The sequence below is a fragment of the Halichoerus grypus genome, chromosome 2, assembly GCF_964656455.1.
Source record: "Halichoerus grypus chromosome 2, mHalGry1.hap1.1, whole genome shotgun sequence".
Lineage (NCBI taxonomy): Eukaryota > Metazoa > Chordata > Mammalia > Carnivora > Phocidae > Halichoerus > Halichoerus grypus.
Window position 1 is genome coordinate 167,131,545 of NC_135713.1, and position 22,820 is coordinate 167,154,364.

Consider the following 22,820-nt stretch of genomic DNA (forward strand, 5'->3'; position numbering starts at 1 on the left):
GTATCTTGGTACAAAGTCAAGTGGGCAGATGAAAAGAAATGATGAAAAACAGAATCAGAAGTGACAGCCTTTTCAGGGTTAATTTTAATATGACAGCTGCTGAAGCTAGCAGAGTCTGTAGGCCTTTGCAGATTACATGCATGCATTTCATTAGTTTGGATGTGGCCTATGCAAAAATCCATTGGAGAGAAGTGGGGAAGACTTGACAGGTGACATTCATCTGTGGTCCTCTAGGGTTTGAAGACCTGTCACAACCGGCCAGTGTGCTCCAGTTTTCTGCTTCCTAGTAAGGATCTCCTGAGATTCCACCAAGGAAACAGGGAGGAAAGGAAGCAAGGACCTGTAAGGGCTTAGTGGACATCCCAACATGTATAATCAGGGCTCCAAGAAAGCATGGCAAAGCAGGAGCTAGGATAATTTGCCAAGCCAAGTGCTCTTTTAGATAGAAACAGTAGACCAATGTAATATTAAGCCCTGGGACTTCAGGAAGAGTCCTTATGTTATTCAGCCCTCAATTATTTTTTTAGTATTTCTCATCTTTTTTTTTTTTTTTAAGATTTTATTTATTTATTAGAGAGCGAGAACACAGGCAGGGGCAGAGGGAAAGAGAGAGAATCTCAAGCCGACTTCCTGCTCAAGGCGGAGCCTGACTTGGGCCCCAGGATTATGACCTGAGCCGAAGGCAGACATGTAACCGACTGAGCCACCCAGGTGCCCCTTTCTCATCTTTTTTTGATGAAAAAACTCCTCCTTCCCATTCCAAATAGGTGACTCTGAGGAACCAAATATAGGAATTTCTTTTGCATTTCTTTTTTTTTACCCCCCCAAGATTTTATTTATTTATTTATTTATTTATTTATTTATTTATTTATTTATTTATTTGTCAGAGAGAGACAGAGCACAAGCAGGGGGAAGGGCAGGCTCCCCACCGAGCAAGGAGCCTGATGTGGGACTCGATCCCAGGACCCTGGGATCATGACCTGAGCTGAAGGCAGATGCCCAACCGACTGAGCTACCCAGGCGTCCCTTAGATGATACTGATGTTTGCATCTGATCTGGGTACCACACTTGAGAACCACTACTGTATAGACATTAGAAATGTGACCCTCCCAAGGATTTAATAAAGTCTCATATGGTTCTTCGTATAACCTTAATGGAAATCAATGGAGGATCAGTAAGGCCTGCCCTACACAGCTCTAATTGTGACTCAGTATTGACTTATTGAGTGACTACTATGTGCACAACCTCTGTGTTATAAACCTATGAAGAGCAAAGAGATCCAATCTTTGTCTCGGGCCCTCTAATGAAAGAAATAAGAGGGGCATCTGGCTGGCTCAGTTGGTAGGTCAAGAGTTCTTGATCTCGGGGTTGTGACTTCAAGCCCCACATTGGGTGGAGAGCTTACAATGAATGAGTGAATGAATGAGTGAATGAGAATTCAGGCCCCACATTGGGCATAGAGCTTACAATAAGTAATAAATAAAAAAGAAATAAGAGAACTAGGGTGCCTGGTTGGCTCAGTCAGAAGAGCATACAACTCTTGATCTTGGAGTCATGAGTTCGAGCCCCACGTTGGGTGTAGAGATTATTGAAAAATAAATAAAACTTAAAAAGAAAAGAAAAAAACCTGTCACACAAGGAAAAACATGAGAAGTACAAAAAGAGAACTAAACCATGTAGCCCAGAGGTCTTGATGTCTGAGTAATGCAGGAGGAGCATATGGAGGAGCTGTACTCAGTCATCTGTTGCTGTGTAACAAACTATCCAAAACTCAGACACTGGTTATTATCTCTCATAAGTCCGCAGGTTGACTGAGCTCAGCTGGGTGGTTTTTCTGTTCAGTGTGGTGTTGTCTGGGACCACAGTCCTTTAGAGGCTGGACTGAGCTGACATGGTCCAAGAGGACTCAGTCGCATAGCAGTAGTTCATGTTGGCTTTTGGCTTGGAGTCCAGAGGAAGCTGTTAATTGGAGTGCCTTAAGTCTCCACTGGGTGGCCTCTCAGCATGACAGCAGGGCTCTGAGCTAGAACATTCCAAACATGTAAAAATGGAATCTGCAGGTCTCCTAACACCCAGCCTCGGAAGTTACAACATGGTTACCTCTGCTGCATTCTATTCGTCAAAACAAGTCACAAGGCAAGCCTTATTCAAGAGGAAGGAAATGGCCTACCTCTGGACGGTAGAAGTAGTGAAGAATTTGCAGCCATCTTTAATCTGCCATCTTTAATCTGCAGCTGTCATATTAAAATTGAGCTGCCTGATTGAGGCAAGTTTTACAGGATTAATAGGGTTTTAACAGGCAGAGCTTTCTAGGGGAAAAAGTGATGTAGAGAAAGAAATCGCAAGTCTTCAATTTGACTAGGGGAAAGGGTCCTGGAAAGGGAGGGAATGGGTCTGTGCTACATGGGGCTCTGAACAGCAGATGGAAGACCTTAGCCTTACACTAACAAACTTTGAGGAGTGTGGAGGACCTATCAATGATTTTATTAGCGTGATACAGTTTGAGAATGATTCTTAAGGCTCCAAACTAGTTCTTTCAGTCTTTGCCTGTAAGCCCAGTGTTAATGGCTATGGATTTGGCTTCTCTTTCTAAGATGTGAGAGGGGGTCCTCACTCTTCAGGTTGTTATAAACTATGCCAGGCAGCCATCTTGAAGGAAGAGCGGGAGAACCCTAGCGGTACTTGTAGGACTGGCCAAACTAGGAGTCGAGGGACATGCGGCTTTGTGCCAGACCTAGCTAGGCTTTTTCCTGCTGCATCAAAGGTTAGTACTTAGTCTCGCCCTTGTCTTTTTCCCCACAGTAATCCTCCACTGAGTGAAGAGATGCTGCCTCCTGGGGAGTGGATGTGTCACCGGTGCACTGTTCGCCGAAAGGTAATGATGCTGCTTTCTGAAGGCTTTGCTCAGAATGCCAGATCTAGAGCACTGATATTCGAGAGCTAAGACGGCCTGGCCCTGAAGGCATTTTCGTCCCTTCTTCTTGTCTTTTCCAGCCCTGGAATCACCCTCACTCTCCCCATGGTGACTGTTTGGAATCCAGTAGGGCCTAAAATCCAAACATGAGCTGCTGAAATGAGCAGAAGAGGTGTGTTAATTTACTGAGCCATGTTCATTCACTAGTGACAGGAGTAGGCTGATTTAAGTGGCCTGAATGTGGCAGCTATATCCATGACTGAAAGTGGCTGAAGAAAAACAAAGCTGTTTCTCCAGCTTGGTGGAAAAAGGATTTCCCTCGCCCCAAGGCAAATAAGTCGCTGGTGTCCAGAGGCTTGACTGGGTGTATGAGGGACAGAAGACTTTGAACCCGTTTGTACCCCTAGAATTTCTTTGTGCATATATAAGGTTGCCTAATCCCTCTTTAGCTCCCCCTCCCTTGGCTTTGATAATTCAGTACTGGCTTTGAGAACATGATTTTCTATTTTGAGACCTTTTATGGGGTGCAAAAGCTAAATTCCTCTTTATCAAAAAAGGAAGTAGGTGTGTTTCCATCCAGATTATGAGAGACCCAGTCCTCAAATTATAGACTGTGGATTAGAATCTGTCTATGGATTGTAAACCATCTCCTTCCCTCCCCCTACACTAATTACACAGCAAGCAACTTGCCTTCGTTGTGACATCACCTCAGTTGTCCTGGACCCTGAACATGATGTCACAATGAATGATGATTTCCTTGGTTGCAGAAACAGGATGAGATGATTCAGAGATTGTGGTTTATGTGTGTAACAGTCTTCAGCCTTTAAGAAGGTAAATAGGCAGACTTTTATTTTTCAACATGTGCACAAGGGTTCTTACTAAAAGGCAAGGCAAGACCAAGTCAACCACTTAGCCCCAGCTGTAGTTTGATATCTCCTAAGTCCACAAACCAGGCTGTCCTCCAGCCTGTCCACCTCTCAAGATCTCTTCCTGTGCATCCCCAGTTAGGTTAGAGCAGGGCCCGTTAGTAGCATCTGCCAGCCAGGAGGCCTTTCAGAAACGCGCCACTGAGGAAGCTGGATGTGATAGGGTCGGGAACAGCTGAGGGAGAAGTGAAGTCAGGAAAAGAGGGTGGAGAAGAGGAATTAACGTTACTTTGGTGCCCGTCACGTGCCGGGTAGTTCACACGTGTTGTCTCATTGAATCCATACAGCTGTCTGTGGGTGCTGAGCGTGGTGTCTCCGTTTCAGGAAGGAAGGAACTGAGGCTCATCACACATGTAGAATAACTTTCTCAAGGACTCAAAAGAATTAACAGAGCCAAGATTTGAGCCAAATTGCCTCACTCCAAAGCTCTGTTACCTCTTCATCAGTTTTCTAGAAGCAGAGCTGCTTGGTAGGGATTATAGTAGCCTTTTTCTAACACAGTGTGCTCTCCCTGAAGTGCCACTCTGACATGCTCTCAGGTGGCCCTCTTTGCCTACCATTGCCATGTCTGCCTTTTCCAGCACCACTACCTCGATCCCCCTTTGGCCTCCTGTAGTTATGTTGAAGTAGACTGAAATGATACATTCTTTGGCCTCAGCAACCTCTGATGTTCAGGTCCTATTCCTAGTGGAGGCTGAATCTTCCCCTCACTCAGAGCCTTCATCCCTTTCATATATGTGACCCTCTGTCTCCACCATATCTCTGAGAGGAGAAGAAAGGTTTTACTAGTCTTACTTTACAGACAGACAAATTCCTGCACACCAACCTGCATCATCCAGGGTCATAAGGAATCATAGGCAGAACTGGGACAGATCCCAGGTCTCCTGAGTGGAGACCAGTGTTAAACCTTCATTTGACCACTCTTTGGAGTCCTAGAGGAAAATGTAATACCAGCCATCCAGTCCTACTGAGTAAACATAGTCTTTTTCCATTTCCCCACCTTCCCATTTGAAGAAGTGTCACTTTTGGAGTTCTAGTTAAACTTGAAACATTGAAAGCCACCAGTCTCGGACACTGTGATCACTGGGTAGCTACCTTCCACACACCAGCCATCCACCTCGTAGTGTAGTTACTTCCCGTGTCAGCACCCAGCCTCCCTGGACAGGGAGCTCTGCTTGCCTGTTTTACCTTTTACCTTTGCATTTGTAGACTTTATTTGGAGCAAAATTCTTAAAACCATTCGGGAGGTCAGGATGCTCCAAGGCAAACTACAGTGATGTTGAGTCCCCTTATGTTTTCCTCAGTGTTCTCACTTAACCTCACTCAGTTTATTCTCACTGTGGTAACTTTTTATCCCTTTGCCTGTGTACTTTGTATAGAGATAGTGTGTATCCATATGATGACTTAGAGTAAAGGATCTATGGGAAGTGTGTATAATTGTTTCTCACTTTCCCCACTGCTGTACGCAGTTTGCCAGCTTTAGTTTAGTTCAGCTGTAGTTTTGTCAGCTTGAACAGACCAGTCAGTGTTCCAAGTCTCCAGGTGGATGAGTCTGTGACAGGTTAGAAAATTTCATAATTTTGGCCAGTGGTCTAGCAAGGACTTTGTGGTATCCATCTCTTTCTGTTTTGTGGTACTTTATGTGATGGGCCTACCTGTTCATTTGCACAGAAACGAGAGCAAAAAAAGGAGCTGGGCCACGTCAATGGACTGGTGGACAAATCCGGCAAACGGACTACATCCCCCAGCAGTGATACTGACTTGTTGGACAGATCAGCCAGCAAAACTGAACTCAAGGCCATTGCCCACGCCCGGATCCTGGAGAGGAGAGCCAGCCGGCCTGGCACGCCCACATCCAACGCCAGCACAGAGACCCCCCCCTCTGAGCAGAATGACGTCGACGAGGACATCATTGACGTGGACGAGGAGCCCGTGGCAGCGGAGCCGGACTGTGTGCAGCCCCAGCTGCGGCGGCCCTTCGAGCTGCTGATCGCTGCCGCCATGGAGCGGAACCCCACCCAGTTTCAGTTGCCCAATGAACTGACTTGTACCACCGCGCTCCCAGGTTAGCCAAACTCTCATGCGCCCCCCGCGTCCCCAGAGGGCTCCTGTCCTGCCAGAGAGCAGTGCTGCCTCTGGGGTCACCGTACGCGGCGCCACTCTAGAGGTCCTGTTCTTTGTTCTTCCTGAACATCTTTGAAGGTTTTAGCTTTTACTGTGCTTATTCGGTTTTCTGTTTTCTGCCCTTCAACATATCACCTTTTTAAAAATATAGGTAATATATTCTCATGGTTCGAAAGCCAAAAAATATGCAAAGGCTTAAAATGAAAAATTTCCTTTCCACCCCTGTCTGTCATTTGCCTCCTTTCTACTTCCTACCCCTCACAGATAACCACTGCTTGGTCCTTGTGTATTTCCTCCTAGAATTTCTTTGTGTATATATAAGCAATTATAGATAATATGCTCAGTATTTTCCCTCTAACTAGCTTACTTGGTATGCTACTCTACACCTTGCTTTTTTCACTTCACAATATGCTCTAGAGATCTTTCCATATTAATGTAGGCATTCCTCAGTTTTTCTTAACAGTTACATAATAGTCTATTATATAGATATGCCATAACTTATTCAGCTGATTTCCTATTAATGGACATTCAGGTTGTTCCTAATCTTTTGTTACTATAGATGGTGCTTCAACAAATAATTTTATAAATATATCATTGTGTACATGTGAGTGTATGTGGAGGGTAAATTCTTAATGTTAGAATTGCTGGGTTATAACTATGCATTTATAGGGTTTTTTGTTTGTTTGTTTTTGTTTTTAAAGATTTTATTTATTTATTTGGCAGAGAGAGATACAGCGAGAGAGGGAACACAAGCAGGGGGAGTGGGAGAGGGAGAAGCGGGCTTCCCGCCGAGCAGGGAGCCCGATGTGGGGCTCGATCCCAGGACCTGGGATCATGACCTGAGCCGAAGGCAGATGCTTAAGGACTGAGCCGCCCAGGCGCCCCATATGCATTTATAGTTTGATAAGATGTTGCCAAATTGCCCTTCATACCTTTTTTTTTTTTTTTAATCAAGTCGTCTTCTACTTGATACCACAAAGCTTCTAGATGTTCTTTTCTTTTTCCCAGAGAAAGTGAAATTGGCAATCTTAAGAATCCTGGTCAGCCAGCAGGATGCATATGGAATCCAAGGTTTTCTGATTTCTGTACAAATGCAGTAAAATTATAGTCTTTTCCTCAGCCAGCTCCACAGAACAGTCTTCGTTGACTATTTGACTCGGGTCCTTATATTCCTTAGGTTGCCAGTTTCTAACAACCTAAGCTTCTGACCGCTTCATGTTTGCAAAACACAGAGCTGTGTTTCTGCCTCAGAACGAGTGACTTCTGACCATAGTTCTGATTTCTGTGTTCCTTTTCCTGCCTTCCTATTCTTTTTCTCATTTGAAGCCAGCCCAGGGGGTCTCAGAGAGAGACCCATGTCTAGGCCATGGCACGTACTTTTCCTGAGATCTCTTCTTTCACTTACTATTGTTTCCATATCCCAGACTAGGAACTCTACATCCAAGAAAGCTCAGCACCATCAATTTCTCTTCTAGGTTCTAGCAAGAGGAGAAGAAAGGAGGAAACCACAGGGAAAAACGTTAAAAAGACACAGCACGAGTTAGATCACAATGGTCTTGTTCCCCTACCAGTCAAAGTCTGCTTCACATGCAACAGGTATTTTTCTTCCATCCTGAGGGCTCTTCTCCCATAGTCAGCAAATGATACTTTTTCTCTCTCCCGTCACCTCTTCCAAACCCTCTGTGTTAAATGTGGACAACCCACATTCGGATGGTATGAGTACAGAGACTGCGTGACCAATTGACCAGAGCCTTGACTATCTTAACAAATTCCCTGAAGTACCTGAGAACTGTGTTTATAAAGGCTCGGATGAGAAGAGTTGGACTTAAACAGAAGCAAGAGATAATTTGACTAGCTAGGAGGAGGAGCTCTGGCCAGCAGAGACACAGGTCCCTGGAAAAGGCAAATAGTTTTTAAAGATGAGTTTAAAAGTAATACAAGTATCCATGGTAGCTAATATGCATCAGACTGGATGACTTCCAAATGCCTCTAGGCTGCCCCAGTTGTAGCTTCCCTAAGACACTGGTTTCCTTCAGATAGGAGCTCCTCAGTGACAGGAACCAGCTGCTTCAATTACTGAAGCTGGACTTAGTGGCCTGCTGTCTTAGAAGGGCAGGATAGCAGGAGAAAATAGCTACCAAAAAGAAACATGCCAAAGAAAAAAAAGAAATGTTCCATAACAAAAGCTGTAGGGAACTAGATAGCAGAGCAGCAGAACTCTGAGCCAGGCCCAGACTGAGGCTCCGGTGCATCTCAGACACCCAAGGAGTATCCGTGGTTACAAGTCAAAATTGGTGTTTGCTGAAGCCCTTCCCTTGAACTATGCATACACGGATACATTACAGAATCCTTTCCCAGCACAACTCTCTCTGCGTGTGTCATTTTTGCTGAGTGCTGCATGCGGAAGAGACGTCTTTTCTTGCTGTAGTGTAAGACTCTAGAAACATGGCTAGAGATTTTCTTTTTTTTTTTTAATGAGGTAGTTACTTTCTTTTAAGGAGTAGAAAGATCAGAGCAGAGTTGGCTATCTTCCCCTTGTGGGTACTGAGCATTGATCATTCCTGCTCTGACAGCCACTTTAGCTGTACTCCAAATAAACATTCACTTCCCCACAAGACACATTCCTCTTAGAAGAGAGAATAATGGAGAGCCTGGTGGTAGCCCCCAACTTCATCCATCTTCCTAATGGTGAGTGTAACTGATCACTGGGGGAGGAGGCTCTGGGAGAACGTGGTGAGGATTAAGGAGGAGAGGCTGTTCACAATGCAGAGTTGGTTTCAATTTTCCCATCTTGCCGCAGAAATGGCCTACAACTCTCTTTTGCAGGAGCTGCCGCGTGGCCCCTCTCATCCAGTGTGACTATTGCCCCCTCCTATTCCACATGGACTGCCTCGAGCCACCGCTCACTGCCATGCCCCTGGGCAGATGGATGTGTCCGAATCACATCGAACATGTGGTGGTAAGCGCAGCATCAGCGTCGCCCCTTCACTTCTCCCTGGGCACAGCTGGGGCATGGACTGATTCGGTAGAAAGCAGGGTAGGGTCAGCTTTGTACCAGAGTTCACTATAATCTCTCAGATACTAGATTCTGCAGACCGTCCTACTCAGTTCTGATTATTTTGACATGCCTCAGCTGTGCATTTCGCCTTTTCCCACAATGCCTTGTTTTAGCTGTACAGGCAGACTTGGTTGTTGATGCATAATTTCTTCCACAGTGAATTAAGCAGCTGATGCTACAGTTCTAAAAGGGGAGTATGTTAGATCCAACTTTTGGGAATAAATGCTCTCATGGTAGTTGCTTCCGTATTTTCCTGCCTCTTATTTTTAGAGGAGACAAACTAAGAAACTCTAAAACGTTTATTCTCCTATCTCAGGAATTATCACAGGCAGTCAACTCCCAGTAACTCGGGAGAGTTGAAGAATTGGCGTGGATAACAGTGTTCCAGTCAGCCATTTATTGAACACCGATGTGTCCTAGGCACCACATGAGGCTCTTTCCTGTCTCTCTAGTTTTTAACACCCACCTTGTCATGGTACATAATAGGTATTCAGTAAGTAAGTCATTGAATGAATGAATGGTGTGAGGGTCCTTTTATCTTCTCTCCCGGGAGTCTTGGGTGCATTTTCCAGATGCTTCCTGGGGCTCAAATGGAACTGTCCTTTGCTATCTCCAAAAGAGGCTTAAGCTTAGTCCCTTTCCTGTTAGGCCCTAAGAACAGTCATTTACAAGGTTGAATGGGTGAGGGCTTCAGAAGAGCAGCCCTTCCAGATTAACAAAAAGATTATAGCTTAAGACATTGTCTATCAGATGGTAATATCTTTTGACCCTCAGCTTGACAGTGTGCTTCTCACGTTGCACTGAGGGACCACAGTTATAGACTTGCACACATGGGCAAAAAGGTTGCCTTTGGCCTCTTCATTTGGCTAACACTGCTCAGAAGGGCTTAGCTAGGAGGAAGCTTCTCTCTGAGGCGCAGTTATGAGTGTTTCGTTTTGCCTCCTGCTGAACCAGAAAAAAACAACCATGAGCAGTATGCCCAAATATGAATCCTAAAGAGCAGCTTTCCAACAGATGAAAAATTAATTAGGTAATTTTTTTATTAGCCACTTAGGGGTTTTTCCTACTTGACTAATTAGGCAGCTTCAGCACAGATCTTTTCTTTTGAATTAAAGTGTGCTGGACCAGATGCAGAAGCGGAAAAGCGGCGCAGGGTTTACGTGCCTTCTGTATATGCCGCTGCGTCCAGTCCGTTCTTCCCGCCCTTCGGCCTCTTGGAGCAGGCCAGGTTTTCCACCTTCTCTAGAGCAGGACTGTGAGATCCAGGTGGACTCGCTAACATTCCCTGGTATGTTGGAAGAGGAATAGGGCAGGGCACACGGGATTCTGGTGCTGATCCCTCCTGTCAGCCAAGCTCCTATATAGGAAACTGTCCTGCTTCCTGTGGGAGAGAGTGCCTTCTAGAAAGGGAGTCTGGGTCTCGAGGGCCAAGGCCTACATCTCCGTTGAAACCTGTGCTCTGTTAGGGTACACTAGCAAAAGGTGATGCGAGCTGTCAGAGGCTGAATTTGAAGGGCATTTCTTGGCTAATTTTCTATTTCCTGTCCCCCTCAAGGCTCTCTAGGGAAGAGAACATACCAGTTTTCCCGTGCTAGACCAGGCAGAGCTGAGGGAGAACGTTTTATCCGTGTTCCTTGGCCCCCTGACAGGAGTGTTGACATACCAGCTCCTGACAGAAGGAACCTATTTGGCCAAGGGCTTCTATTTTTCGAACCTAGAGAATAGAGGTCGTTGGGAAGGGGATGCCTTTTGAGGTTCGTTGCAAGAGTGTGTCTGCTTTGTCCCTAGCTGAACCAGAAGAATATGACGCTGAGCAATCGGTGCCAGGTGTTTGACCGTTTCCAGGACACCATTTCACAGCATGTGGTCAAAGTGGACTTCCTGAACCGAATCCATAAGAAGCACCCTCCTAACCGCCGTCTGCTCCAGTCAGTCAGAAGAAGGAGCTTGAAGGTGAGTCCCCAGCCTGGTGTGGGCAGGGTGGTGGGCTTTGATTGTTTCCAGGGGATAGACAGGATCCTGGGCCCGAATTGATAGACAGGGAGGCTGAAGCCCTGACGTTTGTCTCTGGTGTCTCAACAAGTGGTGAACGTGACCGTATGTTCTCATACTTGAGGATAGAGGTCAGGATTATGAAGGCCAAGCTCCAAACTCTCCCGAGTTTCCAGTTCTCCTGAGGATGGGTGCTCTTTAGCCCCTTCCGCCAAACAGAGGTGCTCTGCTGTTGCTAACCCCTCGGCGGGCACTCGTGCTCTCTGTTCCTGGGAGACGGCCCCTTTCCCAGAGCTGCCTGGTGGGCTGAAGGTGAGGGGGATGAAGCAGAGGACCATATGGAAAGTGAGGAGCTATCCCAGCTGAGGAACTTAAGAGGAGAATGACTAAATGAGAGTTAAATCTGTTGTTCCAGGCCGCTGGTAATACATCATGAATACTCCAAGTTGTGGCCTTGGCGGTAATAATACCTAACGTTTGTATCCACTTGACAGTTTGCTGAAGTGTGTCCGCAGAGATCGACAGAAAAAATCCCTTTGTTGAAAAGCATTTGGGGGTGTTGAGGCTGTTTTCATAGACCAGTCAGTTCCCTCATTCATTTAACCTGGAGAGCCCAACACTCTACACCCACACATATGCTTGATCTTTCTCTTCAGAGAAATCCCACAGTGCTCTGTGCCAGTGGGGACCAGCAATTCTCAAGTGTGGCCACTTGGCGGCAGTCTCACTTTAACTCACTCACACCACTCCCGTCCCTTCCAGTGGATGTCAGCACCAGCAAGATGCTAACTATTGGAAATTGTATAACAATCTCTTAACTGTGTAAATATTTATACTTCAGTGCAAACATCAGTTTCCAAAATTAAATCAAGGTGTTTTCAGTTGGGGGTATTATAGACGTGGCATGTCTCATACCTTAGAGAAACAGATTTAAAAGTAAACTGTAGATTTGGAAGAGAGCCTGGTGGCTGAAATGAACAGGCCAAGAGGCCTTGATGAAGTCCTGTCATTTTACAATGCCGCCTCCCTCTTTCTTTTTTTCTTTCTTAGAAGAGCGGGGGGGCAGAGAAAGGGAGAGAATCTCTATGCCCAGCACAGAGCCCAACACGGGGCTCGATCTCACCACCCTGAGATCATGACCTGAGCTGAAATCAAGAATCAGACACTTAACCAACTGACCCACCCAGCTCCCCCCTTTTGTAAAGGTTTCCCTGTTCTTGAGAAAAATCCAAGGGCATGAATTGCCTGAAAAGCATTTTGTACTTAGACAATTTGAGAGTGAATTGAGGACAGTGGCGGAGACCTGCTCAGCTCTCTCCTGGAACATGTTTATCACTGATGGAGCGCAGTGCAGCAAAATCAGCTTAAGAACTTTGTGTTTTTGTTGGGGATTCCTCTTCCTGCTACTCCTTCACTCTTCGCCAGGGATTTGCCTACCATTCCATTCCTCCCCCTCCCGTTCCTGGGTGACCTCGGACAAGCCCAAGGCACCGGCCATCACTGTTAATGGTGCTGACTCTCGATTCCACCTGCCTTGCCTTTCTCCTCCTGTCCAGATTCATATCTGCCTGCCCATCCCACAGACACTCCAGTCTCAACTTGCCCAAGATCAAAAGTCTTCTGCCTCCAAATCTGCTCTTCCTCTTGTATTTCCTGTTTCAGTAAATTACCACAATCTCCACCCAGCCCCTCAAACCAAAATTCTGGAAAGCATTTTCAGCTCTTCTTCCCTTATCCTCCGTAAGGACTTGGTCACCAAATCTGTCCTCCAAATGTTTTCCAAATCCACCAAGTGCTTCCACACCTCTGTGCCTTATATGCTGCTCCCCTACCCTCTTCGTCTGCCTGGAAGTTCTCAACTTCTAAGGCTCAGCTCTAATACTGCTTTCCTATAAAATCTTCCCTAATCCCAAATTCCTTTGCCACACCCCCAGACAGAAATGAACACTCTTCCTCTGTGTTTTTTATAGCTCCTGAGCCATGCCTCTATCGTAGGACCCATTACACTGGGTTGTAATGTTTCTGTTTATCTCTGCAACTAGACTGTGTGCTCCTTGAGGGCAGAGCTTAAGTTTTATTCATCTCTGGATCTCTAGGACTTGGGGCAGTACCTAGACTCAGGAGGTGCTCAATAAATATTAGTTGAGGGTGCCTGGGTGTCTCAGTTGGTTGGGTGACTGCCTTCGGCTCAGGTCATGATCCTGGAGTCCCAGGATCAAGTCCCGCATCGGGCTCCTTGCTCAGCAGGGAGTCTGCTTCTCCCTCTGACCCTCCCCCCTCTCATGTGCTCTCTCTCTTTCATTCTCCCTCTCAAATAAATAAATAAAAATCTTTAAAAAAAAAAAATAAGTATTAGTTGAATGTATGAATGACTCTTTGCTTGTGTGGCTCTTTCATTCTTAGATGGTATGATTCAGAATATGTCTTCTGTCTTTGTACAACAAAGAGGTCTTCAGTTGTTTCATTAGTCATGAATGAATGGATGAAGAAAACTGACCTTGATTGAGTGCTTGTCACAGGCCAGGCCTCATGCTGAGCATTTCCACTGTGAATATGACCTCCTTTAACTTTTTACCTCTCAGATACTGCTCACTCACCTCCCAAACCTGATGCTGAGCAGCCTAGAGTACCGCTGTGAAGCTGTGTCCAGAGTCAGTCTTACACTTCTTAGGCCAAGGGAGGGGGTGGGCAGGGCACATGCCTGCTGTTTCCAGTTCTTGCCTTCTCAGGCGTGTGTGTGTCTGTGTGTTTGTGTCTGTGTGTCTGTGTCTGTGTGTGTGTCTGTGTCTGTGTGTGTGTCTGTCTGTCTGTCTGTCTGTCTGAGGCACTGAGCAGTTGCAGCCCACTGAGCCTCCTTGTCCTAGTAGACCCCAGAGTGCATGATGGTCCCATGGGCATCGGCACCACAAGCAGAAAAATGCGGCCGGGGCCAAATCAACTGGACATGTCAGCACCATCTCCCTCTCCTTCCTCCTCCTATCTATCCTAAACAGGTTCCTGATGCTATCAAATCTCAGTACCAGTTTCCACCCCCTCTCATTGCACCCGCGGCCATTCGGGATGGGGAGCTGATCTGCAATGGGATCCCTGAGGAATCACAGACGCACCTTTTGAACTCTGAGCACTTAGCCACCCAGGCAGAGCAGCAAGAGGTGAGTGAAGGCAGGGTCGGGATTCCAGAGCCAGTCTTCCATCTCACCACAGCAGTGACTGGAGGTAGCCTCAGTGCCATTCCCACCCCCATCTTCTGCAAGCCCACCCACCCCCACCCTCATCCCCCAAGAGTTGACTCTTCCAGAGAGAACTCCTGGCCGATATTCTGAGGCAAGTAAAAGAAGTACAGAGTCAACCGGTCTGCTTCTCCATTGGCCCCCCAGTGTGCTGCGAGACGGGCACCTCCGTCTCGTAGAAAGAGCTCAGCAGACCCGTAGAGAGGTTAGGCGGTAGTGCTGAACACACAGCAGTTGCTGCATGTTGGTTCACAAGGTGAGCCTTAGGGGCGGAGCCCGAACGGGAACCCCGAGCTCTGCTGACCAGGGTGCCGCCTGCTGAGCGTACCAGCAAGTCTCGCTTGGGACTGGAAGTGGAATCCTGGCAGAAGTCAAGCACACCTTTCCTGGGCGTTTGCGATGGGACCTCGGAAACAGTGCTTATCAGCTATGCTGTAGCCCTGGCCACTGGGGCAGGAAGGACCAGCGCCTCCCAGGCCTCTCACCCTCCTCTCCTCTCCTCTCCTTCCGTTGCAGTGGCTCTGTAGTGTTGTTGCGCTCCAGTGCAGCATATTGAAACATTTATCTGCTAAGCAGATGCCTTCGCATTGGGACTCTGAACAGACAGAGAAGGCTGATATTAAGCCTGTTATTGTGACTGACAGCTCAATCACCACCTCCCTGCAAACAGCTGACAAGGCACCTACACCTTCCCACTGCCCCTTGTCCTGCCCCTCAGGGATTAGCACCCAGAATTCCCTGAGCTGCTCTCCACCCCACCAGCCCCCAGCCCTAGAGGACATCAGCTGCAGTTCTTGTGCGGAAAAATCCAAGAAAGCCCCCTGCGGGACTGCCAACGGGCCAGTGAGCACAGAGGTGAAAGCCAATGGCCCACACCTCTACAGCAGCCCCACTGATTCCACGGACCCCCGGCGACTTCCAGGCGCCAACACCCCCTTACCAGGCCTCTCCCACCGGCAAGGCTGGCCCCGGCCCCTCACGCCACCAGCGGCTGGGGGGCTTCAGAACCACACCGTCGGCATCATTGTGAAGACAGAGAATGCCACTGGCCCCAGCTCTTGCCCCCAGAGGAGTTTGGTTCCTGTCCCAAGCCTGCCCCCTTCCATTCCCAGCTCTTGTGCCAGCATCGAGAACACCAGCACTTTGCAAAGAAAGACTGTCCAATCACAGATAGGACCTCCGTTGACAGAGTCAAGGCCACTGGGCTCACCCCCAAATGCCACCCGGGTGCTCACTCCCCCCCAAGCAGCAGGAGATGGTATCTTGGCCACAGGAGCCAACCAACGATTCTGCTCACCAGCGCCATCATCAGGTGAGTGCTGCTCAGCCTCGGGGTAATTTGGATCCGGTCCTTTCATGTTCTTCCTGGCAGTTAAACTTCAAAAAACACTTATATTCCTGTGAATATTTCAGAGGACTTCGGTCTCTCTCTTATTTGCCCTCACCACATGTATGTGAGAGAAGAGAAGGCACGCGTTAACTTGTCCCCGTTTCATTGGTGGGATTGCTTAGGCTCTGAAAGTGTAAGTGATTTCCTCTAGGTGACCTACCGAGTCAGTGGCAGGATTGGAACTACGGCTGGGTCTCCCGACTCCCCTCCCCACACCTTTCAGGCCTAGTCTTCTGCGTGTTTATGTTCCATCTCCTTAGAGGAAGGCAGCCTGCTCTGTGGAGCCGCTGTGGCCAGCCTGAGGTTCTAGGCGATGGCCTCCGTGTTTCAGGATCCACACCAGAGACCAGATCACACCTAATCTAGATTCGCAGAGCCCACTCAATGTCAAGGAGCTTCCAGGTCAGGGAAAGCAGGGATAGAAAGCAACACTGCCTTTCAGAATAGCTGCAGAGCGACATGCCCACAGAGGTTGGCCTGGCCCAAAAGCTCACCCTTGGGCCACGTGCAGAAAGTGTGGACCTGCTCTCTCAGCTGTCCCCAGTCAGCACTCCGGACCTCGAGATTGCTGACCCCAGCATCTGAACCAGGTTTCAGATGCTGCTGGAACCCCCTGTGGTCTCTCCCGTCTGAACTGAAGCTGGCCTCCTAGTCAGCTGGGAGTCTCGGTAACCAGGTGACTGTGACTTCTCTGCATGGGGGCCCCTGGTCCCAGGATGGCCCCTACCTTCAGGCTCTTTTCCTGTCTCTGTTTACCTCTTAATACGGACCTGGATAGGTGCTGCACCCTGTGAGTGGAACTTCAGGAGGCAGGAGTTACAGGGGCAGGCACAGAGGCAGCCGGGAGGTAGTGACGGCCCAGAGAACAAAGCCACCCCACCGCGTTCCCCAGAGCGGTAGATTTCACCAGTTCTTGGTGCTCTGGAGACTCCTGCGCGCCCGGGTGCCTTGTCGTTCCATCTGCCCTTCCTCACCACACATTTTTAGCTCTAGGAGTTCCAGAGCCTATGGGGTGAGAGTCAAGAAGGGAACATCACCTTGGGTCCGAAATCCAGACCTGTCTCGGCAGTGGGGGATTGGACCGGTGGGTTTCCCTCAGGCGACGTAAGTAACAGTCTTCCTGCTCCGTCCCCAGATGGCAAGGTCAGCCCCGGCACGCTACCCATAGGAAGCGCTTTAACCGTACCCTCTTTCCCAGCCAACTCTACTGCCATGGCGGACCTCACCAGCTCGCTGCGAGCGCTCACGGACGCTCATGGAGGTGAGTGAGTGAGCTGTGCCCTTCCACCAGCTGCTGCGGGAAGGTGCCGTCCCTGCGCAGCTTTCCAGCCCGGTTGGTTCAGAAAGGAACCGAAGGGATGCCTGAGCTCCCAGGGCTGGGGAGGCGGGTTAAGAAAGCAAGCCCCTCCTACCCCTGCCTTCCATACCTCATAATCAGAGGTGAAGGGAGAGCAGAGCCAGCTGAGCGTGTGAGGCCGACTAAAACCAGGAGGGCCTTGTTCCCCAAGTCGGAGAGAACGGAGGCACCGCTTGCCCTCTGTGCAGAGAGGGTGGGTAGAAAATCTAAGCGTCGGTGTCAGCCAGCCAGCCCTCCCCGCCGCACGCAGGCAGGGGGTTTCTCTTGCTCTGCCTCCCCAGGACCACCGGACCTAAAATCAAGCCTCCCACCTCCAAGAGGCAGCTGCCCGGGTGGCACCGGGGCCCATCTCTCACTGCACATGGCTAGGGAGATGCCCAGCTCTGGATCCTTATGCCACTTGGTCCTCTCTGCTGTTCGAGAACAATCACTTGGCTAGATTTCAGAAATGCTAAACTATTTGCTCTGTGACCCTCACCTACTTCCGCATTCCATTTTCTCCTCAGCTGCTTTTTAATCTTTCTCTTTGGTTAATAGAAATCGAGATAAATATGCTGGACGAGAAGCTGATCAAGTTTCTGGCCTTGCAGAGAATACATCAGCTTTTCCCCTCCCGGGTCCAAGCGTCACCGGGCAGTGTCGGGGCACATCCGCTGGCTGCTGGAGGGCAGCACACAGAAGGTGCGCACGCAGACACCTGCCCCGACGGTGCCCCGTCCGCTCTCCCCTGTGTGTGTGAGGGTCTCGGTTTTCGGTATCTCAGTGCTCCGTGTGTGCCTTTAACGGGCTTAATAAAGCACCAGGGTTTCTTCCCCCAGAAAGCAGGAACAGAAAGGCAACCACAACTTTCACGTCAGACTCGGGGAAGTCTGCTGTGACTTTCTTTCATGCTCATCCACTTCGAGACACACAGAGCAGCCACGAGTGCCTTTGGGTATATGTGGTACGCTTTCCGCTGAACTGCTTTCAAATATTTGGGTTACGAAAGTTTCCCAAAAGGCAATTTTTCAAGTTCAAGGTGAGAAGCAAAATAACAGTAACAGTTGAGCTAGCCTCCTGGAAGTTCTTCCCAAGAGTTTAACTGCTTAGGCTATTCCTTTGAGCATTAACCCTTAATGAGCCTTACTGATTGAAATTGTGGGAAACGCAGAGCTGACCTACAGCATCAGAATCTACATTTTAACAGGATCTCTAGTTGATTCATATGCACACTGAAGTTTGAGAAACGCTGGTCTGTGCGTTCTGTTTTGCATGGCCTCCCTATGGTATCATCTGGTCTATCCCCTATAAGCCAGTCAGCAGCCCAGGAACTTAAATTACTTTCATCTTTGAATTCTATGACCATCTTCAAAGATGGTCCCTCTTGCCCCATGTTGGAAATGCTGTGGGAGGGGGGGGAGCATCACCCTGAAGCAGCCCAGTGTCCAAGGTGAGTTTGGCAAGATGACTCATCTAGTGGGATTATTTTCTCTGGGCCACGAGCCGAAGGCCCGGGTTCTTCGGGTTTATGTTTGGGGCCTCAGGTTCTGAGTTTCTGAATGATCCTATCCTTGTGTTTGTCTCGTAGTGCAAAGAAAGGAGGTACAGGCCCGAGCTGTGTTCTACCCTCTCTTAGGGTTGGGAGGAGCTGTGAACATGTGCTATCGAACCCTCTACATCGGGACAGGTGAGCCCAGCTGGGAGAGGCGCCGAATCTCTTCAGCCCTAAATACTATTAGCCTTACCCACAGAGGCCAGAAAGGGGTGAGGGAAAACCCTCTCCAGGGCTGAGTGGTTTAACCCAGCAGCTATCCAGGCAGGAGGGACTAAGAAAGGAGATTATTAGCTGCTTCTCTTCCCTGGCTCGAGCCCTTTTGCTCTGGGCCCAGCATGACCTCAGGAGAGAGGAGAGTCAGCTCTGATTGCTGCCCAGTGAGCCATTTTAAGCATGCAGGAAATAACCAAGCAGAGGGCACATACTTTGTCCCTGGAGGTCTTTGAAAAAGTGATGGGCCTCACACACCCCTAACCTTTACTTAGTCCTGTATCTTGTACAGAGGGACGGTCTGCTTAGCCCATGGCCCAGAAATCTCCTTTCTTTGCGATGACAGGCTTTATGAGCCCTGTACCCCATGTCGTGCCGTCACGGTAATAACCCCCCTTTTCAGGAGCTCACTCATCCCTTCTGGGCAATAGCCACATGTTCTAGACGAGATCAGCTGGCAGGGACAGCCGTTCTTTCGAAGGGGATTGGAAAAGAAACCCGTTTTTATTCAAAAGTACAAGGACGGGGCCCCAAGCTAGCCCCCCCACCACCACCCAGGCCTTACAGTACCTGCCCAGCCGTTGACTCCCGGCCCCCCGCCCTCCCTGTGCATACGCCTTACAGTCTTGTTCTCTGCCTGCCTTTACCTCTTCTGCTGCCACTTACAGGAGCTGACATGGACGTGTGCCTTACAAACTACGGTCACTGTAACTACGTGTCCGGGAAACACGCCTGCATATTCTACGATGAGGTGAGGGGTGGGGATGGGGTGGGAGGGAGCTCTCCCCACCTGAGGCCTCTCCTAGGCACTGGGGTTTTTTGTTCAGTGTCCTGGGTGAGAGGAAGGGGGGCGGGGAGGTCTTCTCCTCTTCTTCCCTCTCTGTCATTTCTGGAGGAGAAGAGTCTCGGTGTGAAAGGGCGTCTTACCGCGGCTACCGCTCCCTAGGAGCAGGGCTGCCATTTCTCCTGAGGTTGGTCACAGGCTCAGCAGGGGGAGCCCGCCTGAAAGCAGGGCAGGGGACCAGCATAGAAGGAAGCCAAGCTCTCTGTGCCAGTGAATAGCATTTCAACAGGAGCCAGTGCCGAGGAGGCAGAGGAAAGGAGCGGTGGGAGGGCAAGGGTGGGGGGTGGGGAGCACTGGGAAGGAAGGCTTCCCTGAGGAGGTGAGTCTTGAGCCCTGTTCTAAAGAGACAGGGAAGCGGGGCTTGACTGGGGAAGAAAGAGAGCTCCCCAGGTAGAGCAGCACGGCCTTCTCCATGTGTCCTCTCTCCCCTTAGCCCCAGGCCCCACGCAGCAGACCACACATCTTATCTTCCCTCCTCCTCCTCAGAATACCAAACATTATGAGCTGTTAAACTACAGTGAGCACGGGACAACGGTGGACAATGTGCTGTATTCCTGTGACTTCTCTGAGAAGACCCCGCCAACCCCCCCAAGCAGTATTGTTGCCAAAGTGCAGAGTGTCATCAGTAAGTCGGACCCTGTGGCCCCAAAGCCGGCCTTTTTTGGACACATTGTGTTAAGACCGCCGTCAGGGTGGCTCTGGCTTGCTGCCGATGACCGGCTCTCTTGCCTTCCCGGTCCCATCGGCCAAGCTCTCCTCGCCTGGGGGCCCAGGGAAAGCCACAGAGAAGCCAGTGCTGTGCGTGCGCTCACCTGCTTGGGGACTTCAGGCTCCCCTGGTCCTTTCCCGGTGTCCCGCAGCCATGGCAGACAGCCCCGGGTGGGTTGGCCGCTTCACTGTTCCTCTCCCGGTGACCACGCTCCTTCTTCCCAGGGCGCCGCCGGCACCGGAAGCAGGGTGAAGAGCCAAGTGAGGAGGCAGCCATGATGAGCTCCCAGGCCCAGGGCCCACAGCGGAGACCCTGCAACTGCAAAGCCAGCAGCTCGAGCTTGATCGGGGGCAGTGGGGCCGGCTGGGAGGGCACCGCCTTACTGCACCACGGCAGCTACATCAAGCTGGGCTGCCTGCAGTTTGTCTTCAGCATCACCGAGTTCGCGACCAGACAGCCCCGAGGCGATGCTGGCCTGCTGCAGGACGGGGTCTTGGCCGAGAAGCTGTCTCTCAAGCCCCACCAGGGCCCCGTGCTGCGCTCCAACTCCGTTCCCTAGGACCGGCGGCTGCCCCGTCACCCGCCTGGCCGCCCAACCCTAGACTCCTGCAATGCAAAAATGTACACAAACCAAGCCCGGGTTTTTTCTATACTCCACCAGAAACCCTTCAACTACAATCTTTGCATGAAATGAAGAAAACCTTTTGACTGTTTTTTAAAAATCCTTTTTCTTTTCTCAAGTTCTAGGGGGCATTTGCACATATATTTGTACTCAACATTTCATGGGAAAGCGGCAGACCCGAGCTGAGGAACAGCGTGGGCAGGGAGGGGAAGGCCGATGGTCTGGACACTTCCTCCAACACAAGACCGTTCCCCACCCACCTCCTGCTCCCTCCCCCTCGCCCGCCGTTGTAAAATAATCAGAAACTTGTTCTATTTTGTGGCAGTGACAATAGTTTTATATTAAAAGAAAAAATACAGTTTTCATACAGCAAAATCTATACAATATCATTGTTTTATTTAATATAAAGATCGCTACCCACCCTCCTTCGTGGTCCCCACCCTCCAAGTTACTTTCCCTTTCTGCAGCGGTTGCACGACAGGTAGCTACTGTGTATTCTGGACAAATGAGAAATGAATTCTTTTTCTGGCTGTCCATCTATTTTATTTCAAATAAGGAAAAGTGTATTTGGATTTTGTGTAAATACATCTAGTGATGACATTTTTTCAATGTTTTTAAAAACTGTACAGTACTACATGTGGTAGAGCGTTTTCTTCAAATTGTCTATTGTAGCAAAAACGTTTTTGTCGTAAACCTGTTTCGTCTCCTTTTTTTGTTCTCTTGCCACTCTCTCCTGTTCCTCCCACCCCTGGCTCCCTCCTTCCCCCACCCCACCCCAAGTAGTACCAATGTACATAGTAATTGTAATGTTTTAGACTTTACAGAAACTTTCCTGTATTCTGTATATAAAAAAACAAAAATACTTCAAATTATGTTTTCTGCCTGTCTGTCCTACCTGTCATCACCCTTAGAGGGGACCCTCCCCAAGATCCTGGTCGCAGTCTCATTGAACTAGTCTCATTCCCAGACACTCAGTCCCCAAGGGAAGGCAGGAGAGCGGAGGTCTGGGAGAAAAGTGAGCCCGAGGTGGTAGTGGGAAAGTGGAGGGCTAGGGGTGCATTGGCGGGGCGGGGCCGGGGGTGGGTGGGGCTCTTGTCTGGCTTTATGGGTGACTTGAGGGAATCATCTGACATGACCACATACTGCAAGAATCCGAGAGTGTGCAGGCCCTCACTCTTCCCTGCTGACTCCCAAACCAAGATGATAAAACAGGAGCTGTCTTTGAGACCTCTGCATTCTGGCCTAGAAACTTCAACCTCAGGAGTTGGGGCTGCTTTTAGTTGCGGTTGTTTGCTATCATTTGATTCATCAATCCTGGGAGAAGTCAACACCTGGCTCTGTCCTTCCGCTGTCAGCCTGAACGGGGCGGGCAGCAACTCCTGCAAGTATCACTTGAGTTCCTCCTCTGTGCATGGCCTTTGCTGGGACTTTGGGCTTGGTCTACAGAACTTGCTGTGAGCAATCAACTAGACAGATACGACTCCTGCCTCTCGGAGCTTAGAATCTAATGTGGAGCCATCTGTCACTTCAAGCGTCTCTGGGAGGCACCATGAAGAAAAAGGAGAGATCCGATCTCTAGACCAGTGGAGCCACAACTTACGTGACTAGCAATCCTAACTTCCCTACAATTGCAGCTCCTCATCAGAAGAGGAATCTACTGCATCACCTTAATTCTGAGGCCGAGAAGCCTCTCATCAAACCAAGCTCCCGTCCTTTCCACCTCTCAGACCTGACATGGGAAACTTTCTCTGGGAAGTTTTTCCTGAAGACAAGTCTTCGACTCCTTAGAGATCACCTGTGTGTCTATCCCAGCAGTGTTCGAGGACGTGGTACCTGTTGGCATGTCGGGAATTTGCCTTGAGGATGGAGAATGCACCCATTTGTTTCATTAATACTCCATTCCCAGCTTC

The 22,820-nt window shown here is 49.2% G+C and overlaps 1 protein-coding gene across 2 annotated transcripts in view; it reads left to right on the forward strand.

The window, feature by feature from the left end:
• Positions 1-21,779, forward strand: part of PHF12 (PHD finger protein 12) — a 40,726-nt gene extending 18,947 nt beyond the window's left edge. The window contains exons 3-15 of one of the 2 annotated variants that reach the window (XR_004926502.2): positions 2,803-2,875; positions 5,512-5,905; positions 7,440-7,560; positions 8,791-8,923; positions 10,811-10,975; positions 14,008-14,166; positions 14,761-15,556; positions 16,770-16,895; positions 17,529-17,672; positions 18,559-18,657; positions 19,404-19,486; positions 20,013-20,204; positions 20,513-20,652. Coding sequence is in view for 1 of the 2 variants with exons in the window: in XM_036122113.2 (XP_035978006.2) it covers positions 2,803-2,875; positions 5,512-5,905; positions 7,440-7,560; positions 8,791-8,923; positions 10,811-10,975; positions 14,008-14,166; positions 14,761-15,556; positions 16,770-16,895; positions 17,529-17,672; positions 18,559-18,657; positions 19,404-19,486; positions 20,066-20,204; positions 20,513-20,847 (2,767 nt within the window). In the remaining variant the exon portion in view is untranslated. Of the gene's footprint in view, positions 1-2,802; positions 2,876-5,511; positions 5,906-7,439; positions 7,561-8,790; positions 8,924-10,810; positions 10,976-14,007; positions 14,167-14,760; positions 15,557-16,769; positions 16,896-17,528; positions 17,673-18,558; positions 18,658-19,403; positions 19,487-20,012; positions 20,205-20,512 lie in introns of both variants that reach the window. The other variant, XM_036122113.2, reaches the window with a different exon arrangement.
• Positions 21,780-22,820: the final 1,041 nt, after the last annotated feature.